This window comes from Triticum urartu, chromosome 2 (genome assembly GCF_003073215.2).
Source record: "Triticum urartu cultivar G1812 chromosome 2, Tu2.1, whole genome shotgun sequence".
Taxonomy (NCBI): Eukaryota; Viridiplantae; Streptophyta; class Magnoliopsida; order Poales; family Poaceae; genus Triticum; species Triticum urartu.
In genome coordinates this window covers 13,749,121-13,770,586 of record NC_053023.1, presented here as the reverse complement: position 1 = coordinate 13,770,586, position 21,466 = coordinate 13,749,121, and the positions used below count along the sequence as shown (strand labels likewise).

The 21,466-nt window shown below is 43.0% G+C and overlaps 1 protein-coding gene across 1 annotated transcript; it reads left to right on the top strand.

The window, feature by feature from the left end:
• The first annotated feature begins 11,421 nt into the window (after positions 1-11,421).
• On the top strand, positions 11,422-18,225 carry LOC125535143. The gene is made up of 3 exons (XM_048698193.1): positions 11,422-11,607; positions 11,838-12,396; positions 16,828-18,225. The coding sequence occupies exons 2-3, from the start codon at positions 11,975-11,977 to the stop codon at positions 17,924-17,926; spliced, it is 1,521 nt and encodes a 506-aa protein (XP_048554150.1). The 5' UTR covers positions 11,422-11,607; positions 11,838-11,974; the 3' UTR covers positions 17,927-18,225.
• The last annotated feature ends 3,241 nt before the right edge of the window (positions 18,226-21,466 follow it).

Below are 21,466 nucleotides of genomic sequence, written 5' to 3'. Positions count from 1 at the left end.
GGTCCAAGTGAACCAGTCAGAATGACTGAAGTGATGCTTAACCAAAATCCTATGTCTTCGAGCGAAGACAATGAGAGCAAATCTTATCCAGAGCTGGGTAAGTCAGCTTTGCTTGTAGCTCAAGTAAATTTGTCGTGTGTGTTTGAAATCTGACCATTGGAACACGTGTCAGTTCCTTTGTGACCCAGAGTCATTTCGGACAAATCAGGTCGGGTTGCCTAGTGGCTATAAATAGCCCACCCCCTACAACCATAAACGGTTGGCTGCTCAGAGTTAGTGTACGGCTTTTGTCGTTTGAGAGCAACCCACCTCGAAGCCTTTGAGAGAGAATTCCTTGCGAGGATAAAGCCCTAAACACCCAGAGCCAAAGAGTGTTAGGCATCACTTAAGTCTTCCTGTCTGTGTGATCTGAAGACTTGTTACACTTGAGGACTGTGAATCTTCCAGCCGGTTAGGCATCGCGTTCTGAGCATCCAAGAGTCATTATGGATCGCCGATGAACGAAGTCTGTGAAGGTTTGGAAGTCTACCTTGAAGACTTACCAGAGTGATTGGGCGAGGACTGGGTGTCCTTAGCTCAAGGGGAATAAGGTGAAGACACGGTCTTCTGAGTTGAATCTCAGCCTCCCTAACCAGACGTACAGTTGTCACAGCAACTGGAACTGGTCCAACAAATCATTGTCTTCAACGAGTCACTGGTTTCATCCTTCCCATTCCTTTACTTACTGTTGGCTCTAGTGAAGTCATTGTATGATTGCATTATCTTTTGTCTTCACTGAGTGACCGCTTGTTCTGATTGGCTTCACACTATCTTCCTACCTGATCTATGAAGGAAATATGCCCTAGAGGCAATAATAAAGTTATTATTTATTTCCTTATATCATGATAAATGTTTATTATTCATGCTAGAATTGTATTAACCGGAAACATAATACATGTGTGAATACATAGACAAACAGAGTGTCACTAGTATGCCTCTACTTGACTAGCTCGTTAATCAAAGATGGTTATGTTTCCTAACCATAGACAAAGAAGTTGTCATTTGATTAACGAGATCACATCATTAGTTGAATGATCTGATTGACATGACCCATTCCATTAGCTTAGCACCCGATCGTTTAGTATGTTGCTATTGCTTTCTTCATGACTTATACATGTTCCTATAACTATGAGATTATGTAACTCCCGTGTGCCAGAGGAACACTTTGTGTGCTACCAAACGTCACAACGTAAATGGGTGATTATAAAGGTGCTCTACAGGTGTCTCCAAAGGTACATGTTGGGTTGACGTATTTCGAGATTAGGATTTGTCACTCTGATCGTCGGAGAGGTATCTCTGGGCCCTCTCGGTAATGCACATCACATAAGCCTTGCAAGCATTACAACTAATACATTAGTTGTGAGATGATGTATTACAGAACGAGTAAAGAGACTTGCCAGTAACGAGATTGAACTAGGTATTGGATACCGACGATCGAATCTCGGGCAAGTAACATACCGATGACAAAGGGAACAACATATGTTGTTATGCGGTCTGATCGATAAAGATCTTCGTAGAATATGTAGGAGCCAATATGGGCATCCAGGTCCCGCTATTGGTTATTGACTGGAGACGTGTCTCGGTCATGTCTACATTGTTCTCGAACCGTAGGGTCCGCACGCTTAAAGTTACGATGATAGTTATTATGAGTTTATGCAATTTTGATGTACCGAAGTTTGTTCGGAGTCCCGGATGTGATCACGGACATGACGAGGAGTCTCGAAATGGTCAAGACATAAAGATTGATATATTGGACGGATATATTCGGACACCAGAATTGTTCCGGGTGATTTCGGAGAAAACCGGAGTGCCAGAGGGGTTACCGGAACCCCCCGGGGAAGTATTGGGCCTGAGGGGAGAGAGAGGGCTGCAGCCTAGGAGGTGGCGCCCCCCCCATGGGGAGTCCGAATTGGACTAGGAGGGGGGGCGCAGCCCCCCTTTCCCTCTCCCTCTCCCTCTCTTTCCTTCCCCCTCTCTTTTCCTAGTTGGACTAGGAAAGGGGAGTCCTACTCCCACAGGAGAAGGACTCCCCCCTCCCTTGGTGCACCCCATAGGGCCGGCCGGCCTCCCCTTGATCCTTTATATACGGGGGCAGGGGGCACCCCTATACACACAAGTTGATCTTCGTGATCGTTCCTTAGCCGTGTGCGGTGCCCCCCTCCACCATATTCCACCTCGGTCATATCGTTGCAGTGCTTAGGCGAAGCCCTACGCCGGTTGAACATCATCATCGTCACCACGCCGTCGTGCTGACAGAACTCTTCCCTGACGCTTTGCTGGATCGGAGCCCAGGGAACGTCATCGAGTTGTACGTGTGCTAAGAACTCGGAGGCGCCGGAGTAACGGTGCTTGGATCGGTCGGATCGGGAAGACGTACGACTACTTCCTCTACATTGTGTCAACACTTCCGTTGTTGATCTACAAGGGTACGTAGATCATACTCTCCCCTCTCGTTGCTATGCATCACCATGATCTTGCGTGTACGTAGGAAATTTTTTGAAATTACTACGTTCCCCAACAGTGGCATCCGAGCCTAGGTTTTATGATTTGATGTTATTTGCACGAGTAGAACACAAGTGAGTTGTGGGCGATACAAGTCATACTGCTTACCAGCATGTCATACTTTGGTTCGGCGGTATTGTTGGACGAAGCGGCCCGGACCAACATTACGCGTACGCTTACGCGAGACCGGTTCTCCCGATGTGCTTTGCACAGAGGTGGCTTGCGGGTGACAGTTTCTCCAACTTTAGTTGAACCGAGTGTGGCTACGCCCGGTCCTTGCGAAGGTTAAAACAGCACCAACTTGACAAACTATCGTTGTGGTTTTGATGCGTAGGTAAGATTGGTTCTTGCTTAAGCCCGTAGCAGCCACGTAAAACTTGCAACAAAGTAGAGGACGTCTAACTTATTTTTGCAGGGCATGTTGTGATGTGATATGGTCAAGACATGATGCTAAATTTTATTGTATGAGATGATCATGTTTTGTAACCGAGTTATCGGCAACTGGCAGGAGCCATATGGTTGTCGCTTTATTGTATGCAATGCAATCGCCCTGTAATGCTTTACTTTATCACTAAGCGGTAGCGATAGTCGTAGAAGCATAAGATTGGCGAGACGACAACGATGCTACGATGGAGATCAAGGTGTCGCGCCGGTGACGATGGTGATCATGACGGTGCTTCGGAGATGGAGATCACAAGCACAAGATGATGATGGCCATATCATATCACTTATATTGATTGCATGTGATGTTTATCTTTTTATGCATCTTATCTTGCTTTGATTGACGGTAGCATTATAAGATGATCTCTCACTAATTATCAAGAAGTGTTCTCCCTGAGTATGCACCGTTGCCAAAGTTTGTCGTGCCCAGACACCACGTGATGATCGGGTGTGATAAGCTCTACGTCCATCTACAACGGGTGCAAGCCAGTTTTGCACACGCAGAATACTCGGGTTATACTTGATGAGCCTAGCATATGCAGATATGGCCTCGGAACACAGAGACTGAAAGGTCGAGCGTGAATCATATAGTAGATATGATCAACATAATGATGTTCACCATTGAAGACTAATCCATTTCACGTGATGATCGGTTATGGTTTAGTTGACTTGGATCACGTAATCACTTAGAAGATTAGAGGGATGTCTATCTAAGTGGGAGTTCTTAAGTAATATGATTAATTGAACTTAAATTTATCATGAACTTAGTCCCTGATAGTATCTTGCTTGTTTATGTTGACTGTAGATAGATGGCCTGTGCTGTTGTTCCGTTGAATTTTAATGCGTTCCTTGAGAAAGCAAAGTTGAAAGATGATGGTAGCAATTACACGGACTGGGTCCGTAACTTGAGGATTATCCTCATTGCTGCACAGAAGAATTACGTCCTGGAAGCACCACTGGGTGCCAGGCCTGCTGCTGGAGCAACACCAGATGTTATGAACGTCTGGCAGAGCAAAGATGATGACTACTCGATAGTTCAGTGTGCCATGCTTTACGGCTTAGAATCGGGACTTCAACGACGTTTTGAACGTCATGGAGCATATGAGATGTTCCAGGAGTTGAAGTTAATATTTCAAGCAAATGCCCGGATTGAGAGATATGAAATCTCCAATAAGTTCTATAGCTGCAAGATGGAGGAGAACAGTTCTGTCAGTGAGCATATACTCAAAATGTCTGGGTATAATAATCACTTGATTCAGATGGGAGTTAATCTTCCAGATGATTGCGTCATTGACATAATTCTCCAATCACTGCCACCAAGCTACAAGAGCTTCATGATGAACTATAATATGCAAGGGATGAATAAGACTATTCCCGAGCTCTTCGCAATGCTGAAAGCTGCAGAGGTAGAAATAAAAAAGGAGCATCAAGTGTTATGGTCAACAAGACCACTAGTTTCAAGAAAAAGGGCAAAGGTAAGAAGAAGGGGAACTTCAAGAAGAACAGCAAGCAAGTTGCTGCTCAAGAGAAGAAACCCAAGTCTGGACCTAAGCCTGAAACTGAGTGCTTCTACTGCAAGCAGACTGGTCACTGGAAGCGGAACTGCCCCAAGTATTTGGCGGATAAGAAGGATGGCAAGGTGAACAAAGGTATATGTGATATACATGTTATTGATGTGTACCTTACTAGAGCTCGCAGTAGCACCTGGGTATTTGATACTGGTTCTGTTGCTAATATTTGCAACTCGAAACAGGGACTACGGATTAAGCGAACACTGGCAAAGGACGAGGTGACGATGCGCGTGGGAAATGGTTCCAAAGTCGATGTGATCGCAGTCGGCACGCTACCTCTACATCTACCTTCGGGATTAGAATTAGACCTAAATAATTGTTATTTGGTGCCAGCGTTAAGCATGAACATTATATCTGGATCTTGTTTGATGCGAGACGGTTATTCATTTAAATCAGAGAATAATGGCTGTTCTATTTATATGAGTAATATCTTTTATGGTCATGCACCTTTGAAGAGTGGTCTGTTTTTGATGAATCTCGATAGTAGTGATACACATATTCATAATGTTGAAACCAAAAGATGCAGAGTTGATAATGATAGTGCAACTTATTTGTGGCACTGCCGTTTAGGTCATATCGGTGTAAAGCGCATGAAGAAACTCCGTACTGATGGACTTTTGGAACCACTTGATTATGAATCACTTGGTACTTGCGAACCGTGCCTCATGGGCAAGATGACTAAAACACCATTCTCCGGTACTATGGAGAGAGCAACAGATTTATTGGAAATCATACATACAGATGTATGTGGTCCGATGAACGTTGAAGCTCGTGGAGGATATCGTTATTTTCTCACCTTCACAGATGATTTAAGCAGATATGGGTATATCTACTTAATGAAAAATAAGTCTGAAACATTTGAAAGTTCAAAGAATTTCAGAGTGAAGTTGAAAATCATCGTAACAAGAAAATAAAGTTTCTACGATCTCATCGTGGAGGAGAATATTTGAGTTACGAGTTTGGTGTACATTTGAAACAATGCGGAATAGTTTCGCAACTCACGCCACCCGGAACACCACAGCGTAATGGTGTGTCCGAACGTCGTAATCGTACTTTACTACATATGGTGCGATCTATGATGTCTCTTACTGATTTACCGCTATCGTTTTGGGGTAATGCTTTAGAGATGGCCGCATTCACGTTAAATAGGGCACCATCGAAATCCGTTGAGACGACGCCTTATGAACTATGGTTTGGCAAGAAACCAAAGTTGTCGTTTCTTAAAGTTTGGGGCTGCGATGCTTATGTGAAAAACCTTCAACCTGATAAGCTCGAACCCAAATCGGAGAAATGTGTCTTCATAGGATACCCAAAGGAGACTGTTGGGTACACCTTCTATCACAGATCCGAAGGCAAGATATTCGTTGCTAAAAATGGATCCTTCCTAGAGAAGGAGTTTCTCTCGAAAGAAGTGAGTGGGAGGAAAGTAGAACTTGACGAGGTAACTGTACCTGCTCCCTTATTGGAAAGTAGTGCATCACAGAAAATTGTTTCAGTGACACCTACACCAGTTAGTGAGGAAGCTAATGATGATGATCATGAGACTTCAGAACAGGATACTACTGAACCTCGTAGATCAACCAGAGTGAGATCCGCACCAGAATGGTACGGTAATCCTGTTCTGGAAGTCATGCTACTAGATCATGATGAACCTACGAACTATGAAGAAGCGATGGTGAGCCCAGATTCCGCAAAATGGCTTGAAGCCATGAAATCTGAGATGGAATCCATGTATGAGAACAAAGTATGGACTTTGGTTGACTTGCCCAATGATCGGCAAGCAATTGAGAATAAATGGATCTTCAAGAAGAAGACTGACGCTGATGGTAATATTACTGTCTACAAAGCTCGACTTGTCGCAAAAGGTTTTCGACAAGTTCAAGGGATTGACTACGATGAGACCTTCTCACCCGTAGCGATGCTTAAGTCTGTCCGAATCATGTTAGCAATTGCCGCATTTTATGATTATGAAATTTGGCAAATGGATGTAAAAACTGCATTCCTGAATGGATTTCTGGAAGAAGAGTTGTATATAATGCAACCAGGAGGTTTTATCAATCCAAAGGGAGCTAACAAAGTGTGCAAGCTCCAGCGATCCATTTATGGACTGGTGCAAGCCTCTCGGAGTTGGAATAAACGCTTTGATAGTGTGATCAAAGCATTTGGTTTTATACAGACTTTTGGAGAAGCCTGTATTTACAAGAAAGTGAGTGGGAGCTCTGTTGCATTTCTGATATTATATGTGGATGACATATTACTAATTGGAAATGATATAGAATTTCTGGATAGCATAAAGGGATACTTGAATAAGAGTTTTTCAATGAAAGACCTCGGTGAAGCTGCTTACATATTGGGCATTAAGATCTATAGAGATAGATCAAGACGCTTAATTGGACTTTCACAAAGCACATACCTTGACAAAATTTTGAAGAAGTTCAAAATGTATCAAGCAAAGAAAGGATTCTTGCCTGTGTTACAAGGTGTGAAGTTGAGTAAGACTCAATGCCCGACCACTGCAGAAGATAGAGAGAAAATGAAAGATGTTCCCTATGCTTCAGCCATAGGCTCTATCATGTATGCAATGCTGTGTACCAGACCTGATGTGTGCCTTGCTATAAGTTTAGCAGGGAGGTACCAAAGTAATCCAGGAGTGGATCACTGGACAGCGGTCAAGAACATCCTGAAGTACCTGAAAAGGACTAAGGATATGTTTCTCGTATATGGAGGTGACGAAGAGCTCATCGTAAACGGTTACGTTGATGCAAGCTTTGACACTGATCCGGACGATTCTAAGTCGCAAACCGGATACGTGTTTACATTAAACGGTGGAGCTGTCAGTTGGTGCAGTTCTAAACAAAGTGTCGTGGCGGGATCTACATGTGAAGCGGAGTACATAGCTGCTTCGGAAGCAGCAAACGAAGGAGTCTGGATGAAGGAGTTCATATCCGATCTAGGTGTCATACCTAGTGCATCGGGTCCAATGAAAATCTTTTGTGACAATACTGGTGCAATTGCCTTGGCAAAGGAATCCAGATTTCACAAGAGAACCAAACACATCAAGAGACGCTTCAATTCCATCCGGGATCTAGTCCAGGTGGGAGACATAGAGATTTGCAAGATACATACGGATCTGAATGTTGCAGACCCGTTGACTAAGCCTCTTCCATGAGCAAAACATGATCAGCACCAAAGCTCCATGGGTGTTAGAATCATTACTATGTAATCTAGATTATTGACTCTAGTGCAAGTGGGAGACTGAAGGAAATATGCCCTAGAGGCAATAATAAAGTTATTATTTATTTCCTTATATCATGATAAATGTTTATTATTCATGCTAGAATTGTATTAACAAGAAACATAATACATGTGTGAATACATAGACAAACAGAGTGTCACTAGTATGCCTCTACTTGACTAGCTTGTTAATCAAAGATGGTTATGTTTCCTAACCATAGACAAAGAAGTTGTCATTTGATTAACGAGATCACATCATTAGTTGAATGATCTGATTGACATGACCCATTCCATTAGCTTAGCACCCGATCGTTTAGTATGTTGCTATTGCTTTCTTCATGACTTATACATGTTCCTATAACTATGAGATTATGTAACTCCCGTGTGCCAGAGGAACACTTTGTGTACTACCAAACGTCACAACGTAAATGGGTGATTATAAAGGTGCTCTACAGGTGTCTCCAAAGGTACATGTTGGGTTGACGTATTTCGAGATTAGGATTTGTCACTCCGATCGTCGGAGAGGTGTCTCTGGGCCCTCTCGGTAATGCACATCACATAAGCCTTGCAAGCATTACAACTAATACATTAGTTGTGAGATGATGTATTACGGAACGAGTAAAGAGACTTGCCGGTAACGAGATTGAACTAGGTATTGGATACCGACGATCGAATCTCGGGCAAGTAACATACCGATGACAAAGGGAACAACGTATGTTGTTATGCGGTCTGACCGATAAAGATCTTCGTAGAATATGTGGGAGCCAATATGGGCATCCAGGTCCCGCTATTGGTTATTGACCGGAGACGTGTCTCGGTCATGTCTACATTGTTCTCGAACCGTAGGGTCCGCACGCTTAAAGTTACGATGACAGTTATTATGAGTTTATGCAATTTTGATGTACCGAAGTTTGTTCGGAGTCCCGGATGTGATCACGGACATGACGAGGAGTCTCGAAATGGTCGAGACATAAAGATTGATATATTGGACGGATATATTCGGACACCTGAATTGTTCCGGGTGATTTCGAAGAAAACCGGAGTGCCGGAGGGGTTACCGGAACCCCCCGGGGAAGTATTGGGCCTTAGTGGGCCTGAGGGGAGAGAGAGGGCTGCAGCCTAGGAGGTGGCGCCCCCCCCCCCATGGGGAGTCCGAATTGGACTAGGAGGGGGGGCGCAGCCCCCCTTTCCCTCTCCCTCTCCCTCTCTTTCCTCCCCCCTCTCTTTTCCTAGTTGGACTAGGAAAGGGGAGTCCTACTCCCACTAGGAGAAGGACTCCCCCCCCCTTGGTGCACCCCATAGGGCCGGCCGGCCTCCCCTTGCTCCTTTATATACGGGGGCAGGGGGGCACCCCTATACACACAAGTTGATCTTCGTGATCATTCCTTAGCCGTGTGCGGTGCCCCCCTCCACCATATTCCACCTCGGTTATATCGTTGCAGTGCTTAGGCGAAGCCCTACGCCGGTTGAACATCATCATCGTCACCACGCCGTCGTGCTGACAGAACTCTTCCCCGACGCTTTGCTGGATCGGAGCCCGGGGAACGTCATCGAGCTGTACGTGTGCTAAGAACTCGGAGGCGCCGGAGTAACGGTGCTTGGATCGGTCGGATCGGGAAGACGTACGACTACTTCCTCTATGTTGTGTCAACGCTTCCGTTGTTGATCTACAAGGGTACGTAGATCATACTCTCCCCTCTCGTTGCTATGCATCACCATGATCTTGCGTGTACGTAGGAATTTTTTTGAAATTACTACGTTCCCCAACAATCTATACTGCCTAGCTGCTATTAGTCGTTGTGCTTTCACTTCATTGAATACTTGACTATGGCTTGCTTAGGGTAGTCTACCTTCCGCTGCATGATAATAGGTTCATTACTATCATTTGTCTTCGAAACTTCCATGTTTTGAAGACTTTCATAAAAATCGCCTATTCCCCCCCCCCCCCTCTAGTCGATCACTAGCACTTTCACCACCATCATATTGGAAGCAGTGTCATTACATGACCTGTGAATTTGGCATGCTTTCTTTGAAATGTCGGGTTCTCACAACGACATCAACGTGCTTCAATGCTCTCCCGTGTCAAAAGGCTTTGTAATGGGGAATCGCCACCGTGCAACTACACTGTTAACGCTCGTGACTACAACATGGGATACTATCTTGCCCTTAGCATCTATCCTCAGTGAGTGGTGTTTGTGTAGATCATATCCGAACCACAAGGCAACAAAGAAAGCCACCTTGCAACAATGCAGAAAGCAGTTAGGAAGGATGTGGAGAGGGCATTCGGAGTGCTTCAAGCTTGTTGGGGAATTGTTCGTGGAGTTGCAATGATATGGGAATCAGAAACTTTGTGGCTGTTGATGACATGTTGTGTTATTCTGCATAATATGATTGCCGAGGATGAGGATGATGGTGTAGCCCAAACCAATGATTCTGAAGCGTGTGGGGTACAAGTTCATATCCTAGAAAATCAAGACCCAAATAAGCTTATGAACTTTCTGCAGATGCATCAGAATCTCCAAGATCATCAGTGCACATACAGCTACTCAGTGATATTGTGAAGCATATGTGGACCCACAATGAAAACCAAAGAGCTAATGTTTGAGTTGTGCACTTAAAACAAAATCAATATAAGAAGTATGTATTTTCGGTATCAACATTTCTTATTTACGTGCAACATTGGCGTGTATGATGGACGTGCATGGATTTGCACGTATTTAAGGGTCTGGATTTTAGATATTTGGATGCCGGGCATGACATATGAGGGGTCGTCCGGCTGCGTCCATGGAAGTATAGGAGGCCGGATTTGCCAAGTCCGATCGTAGAGGCTCTTAGGTCTGCCATCGAGCCACATATGTGAAGGCAACTTCTTGCTTCTCCAGGTGCTTTTATAGAAGCAATAATATCAAGGAAACAAGTTATAACGAGATATATTCATGGTGGCCATGCTAACCTCCAAAGTGCAAAAAGTTGAACTCCCCCTAGTTAACTAAAAAATCGACCAATAAACCTAGCATCGAAATAAGCCACCCCATTCTCGAAAACCAACTTACTGCAAAGTCTGCAAACCAACATCTAGCTATACCATAAGATCGAGAACATATGTTAACGTGGTTATTAAAAAAAGGTACCATGTCATTGTGAGATGAAAACAAGACATTCTTTATGAAGATAAAGGCAGATAAAAAATAAATCACTATAACATGGAAAGTCAAGTCTCTCTATTTATAGAGCTTAAATCCTAGTAACACCAAGAATATCGAACCTGTCATGAAAACCTCTCTAATTCCAGAGCAGGAAACTCGGATGCATCCCTGACAATGACATGGTGGTGGGAGGTAGCTTCCGCGAAGCCCGTAAGGGAAGGAGAGATGATTTTCATGTAAAAAAACGAAGTTACATCCAAACACATCCAGTGTCTCTCCATCACGAATTCACGAGTAGGATGGTTCAGACGGATCGCGAAGGAGACATTACAGCACGTAATTGCGACAAATCATGGGGTGGAGAACGCAAAGACACGCCCGCCCGTCCGTCTCAGAGAACCAGCTCGGGTTGGACGGCAGCAGTGGGCAGTGCGACCCTTTGGGAGGTAGTTTCGCACGCCCTCCGGAGCCACTGCCGCCCGGGCCCATGCCGTGTTGAGACTGCCTTCTATTTTCTGAACCCACCTCTCCTTTCTCGCCATCTTGACCTCCCCCGGGCGCCCAGCGCCTCCCCCCTCCTGTCCTCCGCCTCCCCGGACGCAGCCGGAGTGATCCCCCGCGCAGCGCAGCGAGCAGGAGCCGCCGCCGTCGCCGCCGGGACGACCGGTTTGGAGGTGCCCTCCCTCCCTGCCCCTCCCCCTCCGCTTTCGTCGTTTCCATTTTGGGGGATTTTTGTTGGGTTTTGGGGGGTTTGGGAGAGGGAGCTCTCGCCCGTTTACGAAATCTAGCGCTGGGTCGGTCGGATCTACGGGCCCCGGCCTAGTCCTTCCTCGCTGTTGCTGCGTGAGTTGGTCCATCTCATTATCTTGTACTTACTAGTAGTAAGACTGATTTTCTGTCTCAGGGCGGAAGGATCGAACTCCGGAGACGAGAGGGGAGGAGGGGTTGTCCGTCGGCAACCAAGGGGCGGGTCGACTGTTCGACAGTCCGAGCTGTTTACTGGGCACTACCAACCCTTCCTGCCTGGTATCTGGGGGTTCCATGAACCAGGCTGTTGCGATGCAACATCTTGCAGAGCAGATATGCAGAGTGACGCTATGGGACAGGGGCGAGGTGTCTGCTGCTGCCAAGAACCTCCTCCGGTCCATCCAGCAGCCCCCCTACTCGATCCAGGCAGACACAGTCTGCTGTTACTCCCTCACGAGGTGCCACTCCGGAAGCAGCAGCCACGACGGCTATGCATCTAGTGACGGCGGCGGCACTCCAACTCCAACCAGAAGCAATGGGCGGCAGCTTCACTATCCGTCACATGCCCACATGGACCCTGGCCCTGTCCGACTCATCCTGCCGGGCTCTTTGGCCCAGCTAGAGGACATTATCCGCAACTGTCAAGTGGCATTTGGACCTGATTACAAACAAGTGCTACTCCAAGCATTCTCGGCCAACTCACATACATGGAGCAGGTAAACCCACAGCTTTATTACTAAAGATGGTAAATTTTGGCATCATGTATTCCCTTTTTTTTTCTTCCCGCACACAAAATATATTCATGTTTTCTTTACTGTTATGACATTGCAGCGAAATAACGAGTGCCAAATACTACCTCCGTCCGGAATTACTTGTCAATGATATGATTCTATATAGACGTATTTCAGTGCTAGATACATCCGTTTGAGTGACAAGTAATTCCAGTCCAAGATAGTAGTAAATAGCCCAAAGGAAGTTTGAGTACTCTCTCCGTCCAGGGCTGATCGTAATGGGGAGTATCATATACTCCCTCCGTCCGGAAATACTTGTCGTAGGAATGGATGTATCTAGATGTATTTTAGTTCTAGATACATCCGTATTTATCCATTTCTCCGACAAGTATTTCCGGACGGAGGGGGTACTAGTATCATGCATATGATATTAGTGTATGATACTACTTCCGTAATGCATAGTATCATAAGTTAGTATCTAAGGATGCCTTATTAATTGGCATGCATGGTAGAAAGTAGCACAACATTTAATATGATACGGTATCATATTATGATACCACATCCTCTCTTTCCTCATTTAATTGTGTGTCACATCATTCAAAAAGTCTAGTTGGCACGCATGATACCACTTATGATACTTCTATTATGACCAGCTTAGGCCCGTGAGCAGCATAATAAGAGCATCGTTAATAATATAACCAACAATTGGCTATATAAACATGACATGTCATCAAGAGTTAGCATTATTAATTACTCATACAATAAGGTTGGCTACAAGGGTAGAACTTTTTTAACTTCCTCTCTCTCTCTCTTTCCTCACATTAAATGCTTCTATCTCGGAACTCGTGTAGAGGCTGGCTCTTGCATGTTAGCCCACTTCATCACTTTTTTCTTGTCTCTTTTCTCCACATAGGCAAAAGTGAGACTGGCTCTTGCTGCTGGTTCGGCAAAAGTGAGACTGGCCCACTCCACCACTCCATCACTCATATTGTCTTGGGATATGTGATGTTACGGTAACTAGCTAAGTTACTCAATTTACTCCTCTCTCATTAACTCATTGCCACATAGACAAATTTGCTGAGTTGGACCCGATGTTACTCTTGAAGTTACTCCCACTATGGCCAGTCTTATAGCCCACTATTGTACTTGCTCTAAGCATGTCCCTTCCTATTAGGCCCCATAATTAAGTCGCGTTGGAAACACATATTTTCCCTTGGTCTTCCTTCTGTTCCTGCGCTGGATGGATATTTAACGGCAGTGAAATCCATAGCACATAAATCTGCCCAGCATGCAGCCAATGCATACGCAGCATGCATGTCCAGGAGCAGCCGCTGTAGTTAATTACCGAAGTCAAACCGTTCTCGCACTTTAATTTGATGTGAAATACGAGATTTTTAAGGGGACTACTCTGTGTACCTTGGTTCTAGTGTTTTGGTTTTGGGCCCAATAAACCCGGACGGAGCGAGTACATAGATAGAATAGACTGGGACTGCCATTGTACAATACAGCTTAAAAGCACAGAATAACAGTCTACATAGATTCGCTAGAAATTTCCAATATATGCTTTCCCATGTTCCTTCAGTGAAGACATTTCTCTTGTTGAATCATCCTTTGTTTTGAATTTTTGCTCTGCACTGTTTGCCGCTATAATATATTGACATTTTGTGCATTTTCTTTCCAAATCTCTTTCATGCTTGTATTAATTGGACCATGCCAATGTATTGTACTAGCTGTGCTTCTCTGTGGCCCAACGGATCACATATCCCTCAGTCAGTAGAGTACTTACGATTTTGCCCTGAAGTTAAAAATACCAAGCTCTGTATTCTCGTTATGACCACGCATCACTGACCTTTTAGTGATTATATATATCTTTTCCTCTTTCGAAACTCCCAAATAAATCATCTGAACTCTTGGGAAAGGTAATACTCAAACTAGAAATTATGTTTCCAAAGCAACTAGCACGGTGCCCCATGCAAATACGCGGATAACATCTGATTAGTGCATTTCACCTTTTTGATATAAGGTTACATACGCTTAATATGCTATTTGAAAATGACATGGTTTTGTTAAAGCCACTAAAAGTTCTTTGTTTTATAAAATGAACTATAATAGTGAAAGGAAATTATTAGTTCTCAGTTTCAATGTATGTATTTCTTCTGCTTCACTCTATATCCTTAGCGTACCATACCAAATTAAGAGAGCACTGAATTTGTAGAACTTAAACGAGAAATTATCATACATACATGTACTCAAACAGAATACAACTTAAACCTTTTCAAATAATCTCAATGGGCTGTATGCAGCTATCATGCAAATGGTGGGGTGGAAGGGGGGGGGGAGAAGGGATTGCGTGGAATAGAGCATCCATTACCTAAAAAAGTGTATAGAGTGAAAATAATACAGTAATGAATTATGTGTGAAGACTGAGCGCCATTTAGTTTGTGGAACGTCCATTTGAATGTCGCACTCACCTCTGGTTCATATACTAGAGAAATCTCACTTTGAAAATTAACATCAGAGAGAGTTTGGTCCACAATTCTATTTTGTTGTTTTTGAAGAAGCGCATGGCTTTTTTATGTATATTTGTTTCGGTGATAACATGATTCTTCAAAAAGAAATGCTGATATTTTGGAATGGGTTACAAATTAGAAACAAAATCGCAAGTTTTGCATATCCTAGTCTTTATCATCCACTTATCTTGCTCTCTTTATGTCTACTGTCCTTCACCACCTGCATGCTATGCATCTTTCTTCAACCACTTCACTCTCATGGATGACCCAGCACAGTATTGACACTAAAGCGCCTCCAACATCGACTTCTTAATTGCTGGTCTCTATGACCAGGACAATCTTTGTGAACCGAGTAGAGCTTTCATTGATTGGGGTATAATGATACTTCGGTTCCCCGATCATCGGGACTGGCAACACATCCAAGGATTTGGTCTTTGTATGCCACGGTGTGACCAATCATTTTAGAGCAACTTCCAAAAATATGTATTTCTCCTGCTCTTCTGTGTGCCAGCACATCATAGTACAATTTAAGCGATTTCCAAATTCTGAAAAGTTCTACTTGTTGTTTTGAAATGCTCTGTAACATAAGAATTGTACTGGAAGTATAAGTGTCTCAACTTTGTACTAACTTCAGTACAAAGACTTTGTACTTAACTTTTGTAAAGTTTAGTACAACTTTGTACTAACTTTAAGTTTTTGTGCCCTCTTTGGCTCATCCACAGCCCACACCGCACTTCACCTTGCACCTTGTTCCGCGTCTGTCGTCTGCAGCTTGCTACTGGCACCTTTCAAGATCACAGCAATTTTGTGTTGATCATGTACTGAGGGATCTCATGTGGAGCAACAGTCTGGTAGGATTTCAATGGGTTGAACAAAATACCCACCATTATAAGATTAAAAGATACGCTGTATGAGACTATGAAAAGATATAGTGGCTGTGGTCTGTTTAGGCATAGTTACGAAGATCTAGTGGCTGTGATATGTTGGGTATAGTTATGAAGATCTAGAGGCTTTGATTCCTTAATAAAGAAGAGGACCCACTGTCTGAAGGACAGTTTTTTTGTGTGATAATTTTAGTGATTTCTCTCCTTTTTTATCCATTTTGTGTTTTTAGTATATAGCCGAAATATATAGATAAAGCAGAAACTTCAGGTCAGACAACACGAAATCAGTATCATCAATATAGTAGAGGAGAAATACTAATGATGAATAAATTTTGTGCATTATATGGCCTGCAAATTGGAGTTTTTAGTAATGCATGTATATGTAGGCGTTAACTGCTTTGTTTTGCTGTATTTGCTAACCTTTGTTGTCATTTTGAGATGCGTTTGTTTGTACCTGTATGTGCTTTTGGATCCTAAAAGAATATATTCTTTGACCTAACCTCAAATGCTTGTGACAGTTGACTGTTCACCATATCATCATTTACATGCTAATCAACCAACTCTATTGTCTTTCAAATGGTTTGAAATATTGTTGAGTACTCGGGCTGATGTAGTTTGTGTTGAAAATTGACCTATGACTGCAGACTTTTGCTGTTTATTGAAATTTTTAGATATATATGGCACGTAATGTTTACCTTGACACTAAAAGATGACTACACTAACCAAGATAAAACTGGTCGAGCTACTAAATCGAGTAAAATCCTGAATGCTTTGCAAGGATTTTTATGATTTGTATAGAACTCTTGTTACTTGGCAGTTTTAATCTGAAAGCACAGGTTAAGGAGTTCTCTAGTGCATTCTGTGGTACTCTGTAACGGTCCAAAATGATCTCTGTAAATATACAGTCTCTTGTGATGCTAGAACATTTATGTATCCGTAAGAATACTGGCTCTTCAAATGTTTCATAAATTGCTAAAATATTTGTACTCACAATTCAAGCTCGCTTTTCTTTTGTGTAACAGGTTTTTCTGTGAACCGGACATACCATTGGTTCTTCGTGGAAGAACAGTGGATCCTTCTGAGCATACAGAAGAATTGACCACTATGTTGAAAATCAACACCCAAGTCCTCTGTTTGATGAAACACCAGTTATGTGAGCAGAGTCGATCATTTGAGGAGTTAAAAATAGGATACTTTGCGCAGTTTGCAAAGTGCCCTATCAAGGAGCTCTTGGAGATTGCAGTCTGTCTTAGCGAGGCAGTGTGGCCTCCCACCCGTATTCCTCCAATGCTGCTTGCCTGTGAGGCACTTAAGGATGTCCTTCCTCTTATAGAAAAGCTTCCTTCCAGTGAATCTGGTGACTGCCTTTCCAATATTTCGCACAACATGAGAGAGGCTTTCAGGAGATTAATGGACCATGCCAAGCACCACATAGAATCCAATATGAAAAAGCATCAGGATGACATTATTCATCCAATGACATGTTTCCTCATATGCTCAGTGAGATCCTTCCGCAGTCACAGAAATTTAGTGCAATCCACTCTTGCCCCTGGTGATGACTGCAACTCATTTGGCCATCTTCTGCATGACGTGATTACCTGCTGGAAATCTGGGCTCACTGAGTATGCAAACATATATCATGCAGATGTGCAGCAGCGATGCATTTTCCTATTGAACAACAGAGACCATTTTAATAGGAAGACAGATGGCCTGTTGAATGAGTTGCTATCCGATTGGCAGATTGTTGAGCAGTATGATAATGAGTTCAAGTTACTCTTGATTAAGAGATATACAGATGAGGCCTGCGCTCCGGCCAAGTCTTGTTTAAATCGCAGCTCCTGCTGGTGGTGGGGCAGTCAGCGTCCATCCTTAGACGCGTTTACTTCGAAATTCAACGAGACTTTTGATCTTCAGAGAACTTGGAAGGTTCCCGATGTTGCCCTACGGCAGGATCTGAGAGATAGCATAGAGGAGTGCATCCTGTCAGACTACACAAGGTGTCTCGAGAACTGTTCAAGTTCGGGGCTGTTTTGTTCATGCTTGCAGATAGATTCAGTAGGGGAGATATATACCACAGAGAGCTTGCAAACAACGGTGCAGACCTTATTTGAAGGATGCTGACGTCCCTTTGGAGGGTGCTGACGTCCTAGGTCCCCCCCCCACACACACACAGTCTCCCCTTCGCTGCGAGGAACGAGGAAGTAGTTCATTTTCTCCTTGTTGTAACAATTGTGCATAGTTGTGATTGTATAGTTGAGATTACCAGAAGAACAATACGTATAGCAGCATTTTTTGGCACCACACTCCATAGTTGTGACTGTATCTACTGTACTTCTACCCGCTCTGTGAAGAAGATGGAGGAAGAAACTTGGCATGGAGTTGAAGGTAGCTTTCATTATGTTAAATGATTGCTTTCATCATATGCTGGTTCTGTTCGCTACCTTCTTAGTAGGTAACTATCCCCAAAATTAAGGTTTTCTTTTTCCATTTCATGTCTGTGCATGAATGGCATCGTGTTTTTCATGGCCAGTAATTCCCAGGCACCGTTACCGCCACACTAAGGCCTGAGCTCTGATACCTGATTATATGTGCACTGCTTCACACATGACACTTCCCATACGAAATACAGACGACATGTCATATCCTACCGTCCAAGACCAAGGCTAAACAGCTCCAGCCGGTTCGATTGGGCATCGTTCCAGTATCGTTCACCAAAGCATCGTGTGCGAAGTACTTTTGCGATTATATTGTTGAGATGTGATCCCATATTATCGCCGGGGAGGAGACACCTGCACCTCACCTTTCGGGATTCACAGTCGGAGAGGACATTTTTGCTATGTTAGAGCAACTCCAATAGCTCCTGTAAAATCTTCCTTGTAAAAGCCGTTTTGTGGGATGTCTGTCAGACTGTCACTGCTGGAGGCAGGGGATGGCAGCAGGGCTCAGGCCAACATGCAGATTTTTTCATTGCATCAGTGATTACCTGCTGCTGATATTGTGTATTACAGTGATTTGGTTGGCTTTGGCTCTTCCCAACATGCTTTAACATCAGTTGCCCCCCCCCCACATCCCCCCTAGGGAGAAATGACCGATGTCTATTTTTCCCAATTCCTGTAAACATATTTCTCTAAAATATTTTTTCTATTCCTCTTTTGAAAACTGGTCCACAAAACAAGTTGTCCCTCATGTCTTTGGAGAAATGGAAGGTGCGATCACCCGGGGAAGGTTTGGCGAGGCGGCCGGTAGGAGTGGAGAGGCGGGCGGGCCACACGGCCGGTGGCGGAGTAGTGGCGCGGCCCGGCAACGAAGGAGTGGCCATGTCAGTTCAGGCGGTTTCAGCCCACCAAAATGTACGGGAGGGTCATCTCTCCTAAATGTGAGGGTAGTTTGGGAAAATTAAAGAGGCTCCCTAAAAAAAAGGTTTTATATGAGTGGTGGAGGACTATTTTCGACTCAACTTTTCATAAACGGAGCGGGTGGAGGAATATTTTTGCTTCTTCAAGTGATTTTATATGGAGCGCACGCCCCCCTCATCATGGGCTTGGACCATTTTCATCTTTTAAAGATTCAAAAGATGACGTGGGTGGTAAGATTTGAACTCGGAACCTCTATGTTTTCTTCAAACAGAGAAACCAACTCGCCCAATATGTTTAGCAATACTTCTTTTTCTTCTTATTTTATATGCCTTCCGGAAGCTATTTTTATTTTTATTTTTTGTTTGGCCAGGTTTTTCATGAGTTTTTACTCTGGTTTTTGTTTTATGTTTTTTGTTATGTTTTCTTTTTCTTTTTTACTTCCACCCTGGACCTGGCCCATTTATTTTTCTTTTCTTTTTTTAACCAAAAAAAATAGGTGCATGAGATATGATTTAAACTCTCGACCTCTTGGTTTACTTTCACCAGCTATAACCAATTGGGACAACTCACTTGTTGTGCCAAGTTACTTCTTATATTCTTGTTGCTATTTTTCTTTTTTTCTTTTTGTTTGCCCCTTTTTTCTTTGATTTTACTCTTTTTTCATTTTTCTTTATTTCTTCTTCTTTTTCTCTTTTATTTTTTCATATTTTTAAATTTGTGGACTTTTTTCAAATCCACAAAACTTATTTTTTGAATCCGTGAACTTTTTTCAAACGAATGAATGTTTTTTTAATTTCATAAACTTTTTATCAAATTCGTGAGTTTTTTTGTCCAATTTATGCGATCGGTTCGGTTTATCATGTCATAAAGAGGTTTTCTATACTCCTATATAGTGTGGGAATAACTTACTGTCCGTCAGATTTACTCTATCAGACGGCTGGGAATGAGCCAATCTGAGAGTTACTGGCCGTCAGATCAAGTCCTCTGCTGTACGAGATCTTTCCACGTGGATATGGGTAAAAGGTTGTCGCCCGGCCACCCAGCGCAACTAGAACCATCTCGATCCCGACGGACAAAAATATCTCTTCTCGACTCTTGTCCGGTGCGATGGCTCAGACCACCGCAGCTCATCCCCTCATATGTTGGAAAACAGGTACATATTTTTCTGAACACCAAGTGTTTTTGTTTATGTCCACAAAGCTTTACATTTTCCCCTTAGTATTAGGCCTATTTTTTTCACTAAAAATCAGCTCTGCCACTGTTCGCGGGTGCCTCCCAGCATTCACTTCAGCACGAAACTTTCGTCAATCTATGGCCCATTCTGTTGGTAGAACTCATCATTCAATAAATCCATCCACTGCCCACGAATTCCGTTAAACGTAGAGGTGTTCGGCCAACGAATTCTGTGGAGAAGAGCATTATCATAACAGGGAAAGATACTCACGTGTGACTCCGGAACAGCAAGATGTCTATCTGGAAAGATACTGTGAGTACAAATGGAGGAGGCAAAATCATGATACGAGTGATAGTGTTGTCCAATCTGCAGTGAGCCAAACCAGTACAATTAGCAATGGCAATACAGACTTATCAACTTACAACAGATTTTTTTTTATAATTTTAGTTAATATGTTTGGTACTTTTTGTAAAGAAAGTTACAAAAGAAAATTGTACAGATAACTATACAATATTGTTGCCCAAGAAATTTAACTAATTTTTTTTGCATGGTAAAATTTAACTAATTCACTTCCTAAAGTTCTAAGGGTACGTTTTTCAGCAGAACAACTTTTCACATATATTCCATTTTTGCTTTTGTTTTGATGTTGTCATGTTTTCCTGAAGAATCAAAACAGTCTTAATGCAAGCAACAATAACGAGATTAGCCTGTATCACTAGAGCACATTTTAAATATATTAGGTCTCAGCAAAAGAAGACAAGAAAGAAAGAGAGAAAAAAAATCTTTCGGGACTAGAAAAACTTGACGTTAGTGAAAAAATGGAGATAACAAAAGAAGAGCAAAGAATTTATAGATGAAGAAAATTAACCTAGATTCTTAGTCATCCCATCGCAATTACATATATTTGAGTTAATAAAGGTCATTTTTAATATGTTTCCTGTTTTGGTTTATGCCGACGTGCAAAGCACGTACAATTTACTAGTATAAAAATACAAACCGATCGATTTCTATACAATTAGAAAACCAATTTTTATTTGAATCAAAAATTCGGTTCGGTCAACGTTTTGATCGAACACAACCGAAGTTTAGGCAAACTTGCTTATGCCACGTGTTTTCGTATTGGTAGATTCA